The 11,982-nt window shown below is 51.3% G+C and overlaps 1 protein-coding gene across 1 annotated transcript in view; it reads right to left on the bottom strand.

The window, feature by feature from the left end:
* Positions 1–6,355: 6,355 nt before the first annotated feature.
* Tgfb1 (transforming growth factor beta 1) overlaps positions 6,356–11,982 on the bottom strand; it is an 18,395-nt gene continuing 12,768 nt past the window's right edge. Inside the window, exons 6-7 of the mRNA XM_028781957.1 lie at positions 7,131–7,284; positions 6,356–6,650 (exon numbers count right to left, since the gene is read on the bottom strand). Coding sequence (XP_028637790.1) covers positions 6,492–6,650; positions 7,131–7,284 — 313 coding nt within the window. The 3' untranslated portion in view covers positions 6,356–6,491. The remainder of the gene's footprint in view (positions 6,651–7,130; positions 7,285–11,982) is intronic.

Here is an 11,982-nt window from a genome sequence, read left to right as displayed (position 1 = left end):
TTTAAGATAGAAGCTGCCATCCGACCTCTTATGTAAGTTTGTAAAAGCCGAGCTGCACAGCCATTGAGTCAGGATCTGGGGTTAGTCAAATGGCTCAGACGAGTCTGCAAAGGAGAGACAGAGGAGGGGCCAGCCACAGGACCGGGATTAGATGAGGAGACAGGAAGAAAGGTGGAGACAGAGGAGGGGCAGCAAAAGCACACCCCGCTCAAGCAGCCCCCATGGTGGCTGGCGCCATTGCCTCTGATCTGGGTCCTGGGGATGGGGTGGGCGGAGAGGCTGAGTCAGGGAGGGAGAGCCCCTCTGTGGGCATCCGGCCCCCACCTCCATGTCTCCTGTTTGTCCTGCCCTGGACAGGTCTCTGCTGGCTGCTGCCCTGCACCCATGCCTACCCCCACCTCTCCGGCCACCTGCCCCCACCCCCAGCCTCAGTTCCTTTCTGGGGAGGTCCCTGCCTGCCCCACACTGTCCTCATTTCCTGCCTATCCCATCTGTATCCCCGCCCCTGTGATCCTCATCCACTCTCTTCTCCCTGGCTTCTGCCCTCAATCCCCAAACACCTCTCTCCCTTGTCGTTCACCAGGCTCTGAGAGCTCTTGCCACCGTTGTCAGTAGCCTGTCCCCGCCCCTACCCCAGCACACACCCCCTCCAGCCTACACCCTCATTTTTTCCTGTCCTTCTCCCTGCTGTCTCCTGGTCCATCCCCTTCCCTGTCTGTCTCTCAGACCCTGGGAAATTCAGGTCAGAGCTCTACTGGTGGCCCCTAAGAACCTAAAACAAGGGGCCACCACCTTGTCCCCACCCACGAGAGGAGCAAGGCTGCCGACCTGTATGAGCAGAAGGAAATGTCTGTGCTGTGGCCTGGTCATCCTCCACCCCACCCCCCAGGACCTGCTGGGCTGCTGCCGCCCCCAGGGCTGGGGCCGAGTAAACAGCCCGGGGATATTTATACCAAGGCTGGGCGTAAGGCCAGTGCCCACCACAACCCCTGCCCTGCCCTACCCGCTGCCACAGCCAGCCCTGAGCCAGCGTGGCACCCGCCAGCAAAGGGACACCGCAGACAGGCTCCACTCAGCACAAAGGCCAACCAGTGCTGGTCATACAACAGCTGAAGGCTTCACATAATAGGAACTTCCCTCCTCTGAGGACAGCAGCACACGGTGGAGGGTCCATTCCCCCCACCCTAATGCAGACACCTCCAAAACCCATCAAAGATGACCCATACAAGACCCATAACAGCTCAGACGCTGAAGTCTCCAGCTCACAGGTGGGCACGCCAATGCTGGTTCCACCTGGTCCCAGTTCCCCACCCTAGCTGAAACCAGTCTACAAAGACATGAAGCCCTCTGAGCCCCGTGAGGCATCTCACACGGACACCAAGTGTGTTGGAGACACAAACGGATACAAACTGTGAAATGTCTGTTAAGACTATGAACAAAACATACCAATCACAGAATGCAGCACTAGGGGCTGAGGGGGTGGCTAAATTGGTACAGCACTTGCCTGGGGCTCCATCCTCAATATTGCATAAAGCCTGTAATCCCAGCACTAGAGAGCAGAGGTTCTCAACCTTCCTAATGCTTTGACCCTTTAATACAGCTCCTCATGTTGTGGCGACCCCCCCCAACCGTAAAATTCTTTATGTTGCTACTTCATAACTAATTTTTCTACTGTCACAAACTGTGACATAAATTGTGTTTTCCGGTAGTCTTAGGTGACCCCTGTGAAAGGGCCATTGGACACCTCCCCCAAAAAGGTCTCGACCCACAGATTCAGAACCATTGCTCTAGAGAAACAGGGTAATTCAAGAGTTCAAGTTCAAAGCCAGCCTGGAGTACATGTGACCCTGGGGCTAAAGACGTGACTGTTAAAAGTCACTAGCATACTTGAGGCCCTGGTTCCAGTTTCACCCCAGCAGGAGAGATGTCTTAGCAGTTAAGAGGGCTTACAGCTCTTCCAGAGGACCTGAGTTTGGTTCTTAGTGCCCATGTCACTTCAGCTCTGGAGTGTCACGTCACTTGACCTCCACTGGAACCAGCACTCACATACATCATTAAAAATATTAAATAGTTAAAAACACACACACATAATCATAGCTCACAAATCACCCACCCACAAGGCACACAAACACTGGTAACTACCATACACGTGCATCAAAAACAGCCCAGGTAAGAAACAAAACACACAACACCTTTCTTTTTTCTTTCTTTTTGTTTGTTTATTTGTTTGTTTTTGTTTTTGTTTTTTTGTTTTTCGAGACAGGGTTTCTCTGTGTAGCCCTGGCTGTCCTGGAACTCACTCTGTAGACCAGGCTGGCCTCGAACTCAGAAATCCGCCTGCCTCTGCCTCCCAAGTGCTGGGATTAAAGGCATGTGCCACCACCGCCCGGCTATACAACATCTTTCAAAAAAAAAAAAAAAAAACTCCTCACAGACCCACAAACATGTATAAAATACTCCAGTTTCAGGTAGAACCAACACTAACTGCAAAAATTTACACCCAGGGACCTGTGAAGATTCTAAAGGGGGGAGGGGGAGTGGGGGGCGGGGGGGGGGGGGAGTAGACTCAAAACTCATCCCAGATATGCAACCCGCTGGTATAGCATACTCTCTTACCAGCAGGAACCCACAGAAAGAGCTCCAGCTTGCCCAGCCGAAATGTGAAGCGGCAGACACTCAGCAGAAATGTGGCATTCGCTAGCCACAAACACAGAGCTGAACACACACCCCAAACTGACAATGCCATACAAGCCAAAAGCCCTCAGGCACCAGAGAAAATGGGGGTGAGTTGAGGGGAAAAAGGGACTTCTCTGAACACCTATAAGATCACACTGGAAACAAAACACATGGGTGCTTGTGTGTATGCCTGGAGATTAGGCTTCAAGGGAAATCTTGTTCCTGTCTCTCCCACCCTACCACACCCTCGCTCACCCGGCAGGTCCAGGACGGGGCAGGAAGGCCTGTGCAGGCCTCCTTGGCTGCTTCCTGCCCTGGAAGCTGGACGGGAAGCTGGGGCTCCAGCCGGAACCCAGACTCCCTCCCACATGTTCCCCCATTCCCCAGCTGCCTAACCCTGTATCCTGTCTGTCCTGCCTGAGGTAGATGCTCGTGGGTAAGAGCGATGTGTCCTGTGCCGGGTCAGGCCACCCATTGAGCCCAGAGCAGCAGGACAGCGGGAGGGCCCCCACAGAGATGCTGAGCCTGCAAGTTACCCTCCCCCAGGCCTGCCAGCAGCCAGGCCTGCTTAGGAGCAACAGGCAGGTGGGCGGGCTATGTCACCAGTGGGCAGGACATGGGGTACAGCCAGCACTTGTCATGTCCACAGGCTCCGGGGTGAAGGCCTGGTGTAAGGGCTCGGCAATCCTGGGGGTGTGTCTGGGTGCGTGGGAGCCACTAGTCTGGGATCTTGGGTGTGACTGTGTCTGGGTCTGTGGGGCCACTTGGGACTCCCCAGGCAAGTGGGTGTGTGTGAAGAGCATCAGACAGTAGCTGTGACCTACTGGTAGTCTGGCTGGGACTGTGACGTGTATGAAACCTCAGTGTGTGTGGTATGAGTGGGTTTGCAGCGGGTCACGCAATGACCATGACCCCGTGTGGAGGATGTTTGTGTAACTGCTGGGGGGTGGGGGGGAGTAGTCTGTTTCCCAACTGGGCTCTGATGCTGTGATGTGTGTCTGACACTGTGAATCTGTCTGGCATGTAGTGCAGCCGTGGCCCTATAATATATATTTGTGTGAAGGCCTTTTCTATTGAACTTTCTACTTGTGTCATGTCATATGAGGCCCCCAGGGCTGAGCTGTTTATGGACTGTGTGTGTGTAGGCTGTGACTACTGCCAGGTGTCAGAGTTGGTGTAGTTGTGGGACCTTGTGGGACCTCGTTTGGCTTCTGCTGGGGGCAATGGGGCTATTAAGCAATCCTTGAATGACTACAATCCAGATTGCATTCTTGCTTGTGTGTGTGTGTCTGCCAGGCCCCAGTGTCGTGAGCTAGTGGCAATGACAAGTGTCCTTGCAGAGTGAGCTTGTCAGGCCCCCAACCCCAACCTGCTCCTCACAGGCTCTGAGACCTGGATGAGAAGAGGCTAGGAGGTCTAGAACCCACTCAACCAGTCTCAGTACTGTCAGCTTCAAACCAAAGGAACTCTGCCCTCAGTCACCCTGCCTCCCTCCCTCCAGGACACTCCCCAAGTAAAAAGCAAGTTCAAGAGCCCTGGGGGCCTGAGAAAGGCAGAGGGTAGGGGAAGTGAAACATAGGAGAAAGGAGGAAACGGGCTGGAGAAAGAGGAAGCAGGAGAGAATTCACAAGCTCACCCCAACAGATGGGAAGAGATGAAACACAGGAACCGCTGGGCTCAGGCAGCCAGTATTTCTTGCCTGGGTAACTTATTTTCCTGAGGACACACTCACATACACACGCGCAAACATATGCTTTTGTGCACACACATGTGCACTTACACATGCACACAGCCTTGAAGCCACCCACTGTCACTTTACTCTCAGTGATTTACCAGAAACGGAGGCCTCGAATTCAGTTTTTTTTTTTTTTTTTTTTTTTAGTTCATCTGGTAAGGATATGTGTCCCCAAAGTTCTTCTGGGATCCCACAGTCTTGATGTGATCAAGAAAGCAGTCTTGAGCTGGGCAGTGGTGGCGCAGGCCTTTAATCCCAGCACTTGGGAGGCAGAGGTAGGCGGATTTCTGAGTTCGAGGCCCGCCTGGTCTACAGAGTGAGTTCCAGGACAGCCAGGGCTACACAGAGAAACCCTGTCTCGAAAAAACCAGAAAAAGAAGGAAAGAAAGAAGGAAGGAAGGAAGGAAGGAAGGAAGGAAGGAAGGAAGGAAGGAAGGAAGGAAAGAAGAGAAAAGAGAGAAAGCAGTCTTAGGTACATGTGCAGACGATGGGTTCAAATCCAGCTCTGCTGCTCACTAAGTTCTGTGGATGTAAGAAATAACCAACTTCCATGTGCGGGATGTAAGTTCTTCCTCCTGTAAAGAGCACGAGATCCCCAAAAGAATAAGCGAGCTTTTGGGGGAGACTGAGAAGAATTGAGTGAGGCTCTCCATATACTCAGCTCTGGTTGGCTGAGGGCTATGTAGATCAGGTTGGCTTTGAACTTAGGATCCTCCTGCCTCTGCCTCCTGTTGAAATTAGATCACACCCATCTTAGCAGGCTTTTTTTCTGAAGGACCAGGGGGTGGGTATTGCTGGCCCTGCAATACTGTGCTGCAGAAACAGCACACAGTATGTGGAGGAAGGGGCACGTGTGGCTCTGAGCCAGCAGAACTTATTTACAGAAACAGGCTGTAGGCTGCAGTAGGCTTTGGGCCAACGTTTGCCAACTCCTGCTCTGTGAGGCTGTGGGAAGAAAGCTGTGATCAAGGACAGCTACACACCTGACATGTAGGAGAGCTGTCATTCCTGGCTTGTGCTGGCTTGGATCTGACTCAGCGTCCAACACCCTTCCCTTATTCTCATTCAGTCACGTAGGTCTCTTTCTTCACTCGGTGGCACACCCCAAGATGGCTGTCACTTGTCACTTCCGGTCTTCCAAGAATCTCACACACACCCCTAATGCCACTTCCTTCTCATAGCTCTCCCTCCCCAAAGACTCTTTCTCACCCTGTAACACAGTCAGCACCAACACCAACCACTGAAGTGTTTTGATGGTATTTTCGAGACAGTTCCTGTGGTAGTCCTGACTATCTGGAACTTGCTCTGTAGACCAGGCTGGCCTCAAACTCAAAAGAGACCAGCCTGCTACTGCCTCCTAAGTGCTGCTCTTAAAGGCCTGTGCCACCACATCCTGTGAATTGTTTTGTTTTGACACAGGATCTGATGTGGCCCGGGAGCCTCAGCGTTCCTTCTCCCCTGGCCTCCCAGTGCATACATTTCAGTACCACACACTCCACTCTGGACCAGTATTTTGTTGTTTGTTGAGACAGGTTCTTACCATACAGCCCTCATACAGCCCTCCTGGGCTGTATCTGCCTGCCTCTGACTCCGGAGTGCTGCGACTCATCACATGGAGAACCACAACCCGCTGGATCAGCGGTTTTTGTTTTTGTTTTTTTCCCTCTTCCACATACTTGTTGAAGACAACAGCAGGAATTCAGGCTGTCCGGGATTGGCTCAGTGGATGCTGAGGTATAAGACACTCTAAACAGCGCCTAAAGAGGTAATACCCGAGTCTAATAGGGTTTTCCCCTGGGCCCCTTGCCCACTGGAATCCTGGGGTCAAAGCAGGCATTGCTTAGGGAGTGCTGGAGGCGGTGGCACAGGATGGGACAAGGTGCGGTGGGAGCTTCAGCTAAGAGGGAGACGCAATCCGGCGCCCAAAGACACGGAGACCACCAGTCCTCTGTCACCTTTAATGGGCCCCCCAGATGGGCTTGGGGGGGGGTGCAGGTGTCCTTAAATACAGCCCCGGGCGCTGCGGGCGGGGCGGGGGCGGGGCCGGGCCTGCCGGGAGGGGCGGGGCGGGGGCGGGGCCTCAGCTGCACTTGCAGGAGCGCACAATCATGTTAGACAACTGCTCCACCTTGGGCTTGCGACCCACGTAGTAGACGATGGGCAGTGGCTCCAAAGCCTGCGGCACGCAGCACGGTGACGCCGAAGCGCCCGGGTTGTGTTGGTTGTAGAGGGCAAGGACCTGCGGGTGGGCCAGGGTCACTGCCAGTGTCCAGGGACTTCTCCCATCTCTCTCCCCACCAGGATCTCTACATTTCTGTCTCTGAGTCTCCTCAACTTCCATCTCTGTCTTCCTATCTCTCCCAGTATATTTCTATTTATGTCTCTTCCTACAGTTCCATCTCTGTCTCTCCCATCTGTCCCCATCTCTGCCCCTCCCTCTCCACCTCTCTCTTATCCTATCTCCTCTTCCTGTCTGTCTCAGTCACTCGATTTCCCGTCTCCATACCTCTATTTCGGTATCTCTCCACATCACTAGCTTTCCTGCCTTCCTCGCCCAATCTGTTTCTTTCCATCTTTCCAACTCTGGTCTGTCCCTCTGTATTCCCGTCTCTTCTGTTTCCCTGTCACCCTATCCCACTGACTCCCCACTGCTCTGGCCTCTCTTTCTCTCCCTACCACCCCAGCCTCTGCTCCAGCCTGTCCCATGGGCCAGACCCACCTTGCTGTACTGTGTGTCCAGGCTCCAAATGTAGGGGCAGGCCCCCAGACAGAAGTTGGCATGGTAGCCTTTGGGTTCGTGGATCCACTTCCAACCCAGGTCCTTCCTAAAGTCAATGTACAGCTGCCGCACGCAGCAGTTCTTCTCTGTGGAGCTGCAGGCAGGAGGAACGAAGGTCAGAAGCAGGGATAAGCCTGCTGCCCCCTCCAGCCCTAGGCTGCCCTCAGGCTCATGTCCAGCTCAGGCTCCCCAGGACCCCTGCCATAACACGCTATAACCATCCCGGCTGCCAGTGAAGCACCTCCCACTGAGCAGGCGCGTGCCTGAACCACGCAGAGATCGCAACAGGCACTGAGAAGGCTCATGAGCACTCACGGGGAGGACGTAATAAATCATGTCACATCCACACATGGAACACACTGGAGTAATTCACGGCCCCACGTGTGCCCCAAGCGTGCCGACACGTCTTATTTGTAGGGCAAGTGTTTACGGAACCTCTACTGCCTGCGGGGCTAAGACCTGTGCGCTGATGGCACAAACAGGACAGACAGTGCCCTTTGGAGGCCATAGCTGGTCACTCCTCCGTCCTGTTTACTGCAAACGCCTAAATTATCACCCTGACTCACAGGTGCACCAGATCTGGCTTTCCTCAGCGTCCTCCCTCACCCACCCTGACTGACACATAGGCGTCCTCTCTAGTCCTTAGATCCAGTCACAGCCAGGCATGGGGGTGCACACTTGTAATTGCAACCCTTGGGAGGCACAGGCAGGGTGATCAGAAGTTCCAGGTCCTCAGCCTGGGCTATGTGAGACTGTGTCTCAGTCAGTCCTACCTCAGGGCCTTTATACATGCTGTTTGTTTGTTTGCCTGACTTGTTCTTCCCAGAGATGCTCACTCTGGCTTCTTCCTTTACTACATTTAGGTTTGGCTCAGGGGTTGACAGGATGGTTTAGCAGATAAAGGAGCCTGCCTTGAAAAACCAGCGAGTTGACTGTGATTCCCCAAACCTACCTAAGCAAGGAAGGAGAGGAGAGGCTCCACGAACCTGTCCTCTGCCCTGCTCATGTGCACCGCGGTATGTGTGTGCACTCCCATAAAATAATAACAAAATATAAAAATGAATCCATGCATGGTGGTGCATGCCTTCACCGGCAGCATAGAGGCAGGAAGGTTTGGATCTCTTCGAGTTCTAGGCTAGCTATGGCTACAGGGTGAGACCCTGCCTCTAAATACTACCTACCACCAGGGAGCTTTAACTCCTAAAAACACTGCCTGGCCTGAAGCAGATGCTTAGCATCCGTTATGTAAATGAACAGTGCCTTCTCTAGCCAGCCCTGCTCACTTACCATCCAAAGCGTCCTCCAAACAGTTGTTAAATCCCACCCTGGGAATTCAACGCTACAATTACTACACGAAATTGAATCTCTATATAGCTTTTAGTGTTGTCTGTTTGTTTGCTTCCTTGAGACAGGCTGTCCCAGAACTCACTCTGTAGATCAGGCCTCAAACTTAGAAATGGACCTGACTCTGCCTCCTGAGTGATGGGACTAAAGGTGTGTGCCACTATCACCTGGCTTGTTCTATGTTCTAAAGATTTATTCACTTTTTAATTTGTGTGCATGTGTGCCTATGTATGTTTTTTTATGTGCACCATGTTTGTGCAATGCCCAAGGAGGCCAGAAGAGGGCATCAGGTCCCCAGGAACTGGAGTTGTTGATGGTTGTCCTTGTAAGTGACCATATGGGTGCTGGGAACTGAACCCAGGTCCTCTGGAAGAACAGCCAGTGCTTTTAACTGCTGGGCCAAATCTCCAGCCCCAAACTGTCTAAAGTGGTCAAAATATCTGAAGTAAGTCGTAAAATCTTGATAACGCTGGAAGCTGGAAGAGGGTTATATTTCTTCTGCCTTTTCTGTCTACATGTAAAATTTCTACATAAAACAATTTTAGCCGGGCAGTGGTAGCACACACCTTTAATCCCAGCACTTGGGAGGCAGAGACAGGCGGATTTCTGAGTTCGAGGCCAGCCTGGTCTACAGAGTGAGTTCCAGGACAGCCAGGGCTGCACAGAGAAACCCTGTCTCGAAAAATAAAAAAAATAAAATAAAATAAAGCAATTTTAATCAGAACAGAAAAATTAATTAGTCCCCAAGATTTCCCATTTGTTCATTTGTCTTTCTTTGAGACAGGCTTTCTTGTAGCCAAGGCTAGACTCCAAGTTCCTTTGTAGCCAAGGCCAACCCTAAAATCCTGGTCCTCCTGCCTCTGCCTCTCAAGTGCTGGGATCACAAGTGTGTACCACCATGCTTGGCTTCTGATACTCATTTTCCCTGCCCTAGCTTCTATCCTGGCCTCCTCATCAGCTCTATTTTCCTTCTCGGGATGTTTCAGCTTGTTTGTACTAAAGGTTACCTGTTTTCATCTCACTGTGGGAAAGTGTCTCTTAATGTATACATGTTCAGCAAATGCTGGGTACAGGAGTTAACTGAGAAGCATTACTACTACTTACTACTACTTTTTTTTTTTTTTTTTTAAGAGAGAAAGACTCTCTTTATGTCTTATGGCTGTCCTAGTATTCACTATGAAGCTATGAACATCAGGCTGCCCTCAAATTCCCGAGACCCTCCTGTTTCTGCTTCCTGAGTACTGATCAGTCCTTTGTTTCAAGACCGGGTTTTGTTATGTATCCCAGGCTGGCCTTGAACCCCTGATAACTCCTGCCTTAGGCTCCCAAGTGCTGGGATTACCAGCAATTGCCACCTCACCTTGCATGATCCCCTCAAGAGGGAGAAGAGTTAAGACAAGGTCTCGCCATGTTGACCCAGAATTCACTATGTAGCCCAGGCTGACCAGCAAAAACACTTGAGCATCTGTGTTCATGGCATGTATCAGAATCATGATGTAAAGATCCAGGTAGAGTATAATTCAAATCTCGTTACTAACAAAGAGGCTGGCAAGATGTATATTAAAATGCCAACAGTGGAGTTTTACACTCACTAGTGTGATGGCTTTCTGGATTTTCTACATTGTTACAGTGGCTGGGGGTTATTTTTAGAATCAGAACAAAGTAACTCAAGGCAGGAAAATGCAGGTTCCTCCTCACAACATGTAGGCGGAGCTAAGGTGGGAGGAGTTAGGAGAGGAAGAGGAGGAGCTAGGGAGACAGAGATGTAGGAGGATGGAGAGCCACACAGGTATGGAGAGCAGTCTTGGGTATAACTTTTACTTAGGTTAGCTAACTGGGAAACAACTCTCTTTGTATGGGCAATATTGTTATTGAGCATTACCAAACATATAAAGCCTTTGATTATTAATCTTTAAGCATTAGAGTCTCATTTTTCTATCGGGCCCTCGTGGATAGTGGGATGCTCTGGGCACAGCCCAGCCTAGCGGAGATAGTGTGGAAGATTGGCAGAGCCATCTCCCACACTGGCGTCTCGTGGGTGGCAGGGCTGGTGTTTCTGGCTGGCTGTTTCTAGCTGCGGCACACAGGTGGCCTCTGGCCAGAGAACATGGCAGCTGAGCTAGGCAGAGCCGCTGCAGCTTAGGTAGTTGGCTTGACCAGAAGCCATTTTTAAATAATTATCGCAACAACAACATCTCAAAAATAACTCAAAAGTGTAGGCAAGGGACTGAGAGATGGCTCAGTGGTAAGTGCAGTGCATCCTCTTGCAGAGGACCCAGGTTCAATTCCCAGCACTCGCATGGAGGCTCACAACCATCCAGTGCCCTCCTTTGTCCTCTGTGGACACCACGTATGCACACAGCACACATACATCCATGCAGACAAATCATACATGTAAAATAATAATAAAAAATAGAATTTGACACATGTGAACCAGGCGGGAGGCATGACTATGCACACCTGTGCACAGCTGTGGTCAGGAAGCAGGAATGGGAGGGTCGCTGAAAGTTTGAAGCCAGCCTGGTCCATGCAGAATGTTTTAAGCCAGGCAGCGCTACACAGGGAAGACCCTGTTTCAAATAACAAAAAATAAAGCATCCAAGGTTATGCCACAGAGAGAAACTCTGGAAGGAGATGCAACAGGATAGAGTGGCTGGAAGGGAGGTGATCGTGAGCAGCTCCGGGACAGGGTGACACTTCCTTTTCAGAGCACAGAACCCCAGGCTCAGGACACTGAGGCTCCTGGGGACTCTACCTTCTCATTTCTGCTGAAACAGAGACACTGGGCCCATATTGAACAAGCAAGACTTCTAGGTAACTATGACATCCGTGCTTTCTTTTCTTCTTCTTTTTTTTTTTTCTTTTCTTTTTGAGACAGAGTTCTGTGTAGCTCTGGCTGTCCTGAAACTCGATCTATAGACCAGGCTGAGCTTACACTCACAGAGATCTACCTGCCTCTGCCTCCTGAGTGCTAGAATTAAAGGCATGCACCGGCCACAGCCTGCCACATGAGGCTTTCCTTCTGGGGCACAGTCTTAAGATTTTCACAGATACTGCTTTTTCAATCCTCCCTTGCCAGTCTACTGAGACCCAGCAGAGCCTAATCTGTGTCGGGCCCTATCAGAGGACCCGGGGGGAGGTGGCTTTTGAGCTGAGACAGCATAAAAGCAGCTTTGCCATGGAAAGTTGCAAACAGACAAGCAGCAGAGTGTTACAATATGAACTGAAACCCCTTTTCAGAAATGCTAGGGACTAAAAGCATTTTAGACTGTACGGCTTCTTGGGATAAGGAGATATTTACATAGCCTTTATAAAATGCTGAGTACCCTCCTGCTCCACAGTTATTTTTATTATTATTCATATTTCTTAAGACGGGATCTCAGCCAGGCGGTGGTGGCGCACGCCTTTAATCCCAGCGCTTGGGAGGCAGAGGCAGGCGGATTTCTGA

Source organism: Grammomys surdaster, unplaced genomic scaffold, assembly GCF_004785775.1.
Source record: "Grammomys surdaster isolate TR1022 unplaced genomic scaffold, NIH_TR_1.0 591, whole genome shotgun sequence".
In the NCBI taxonomy this organism is placed as follows: Eukaryota; Metazoa; Chordata; class Mammalia; order Rodentia; family Muridae; genus Grammomys; species Grammomys surdaster.
Note: the sequence above shows the minus strand (reverse complement) of the source record. Positions and strands in the feature narration are given on the sequence as shown.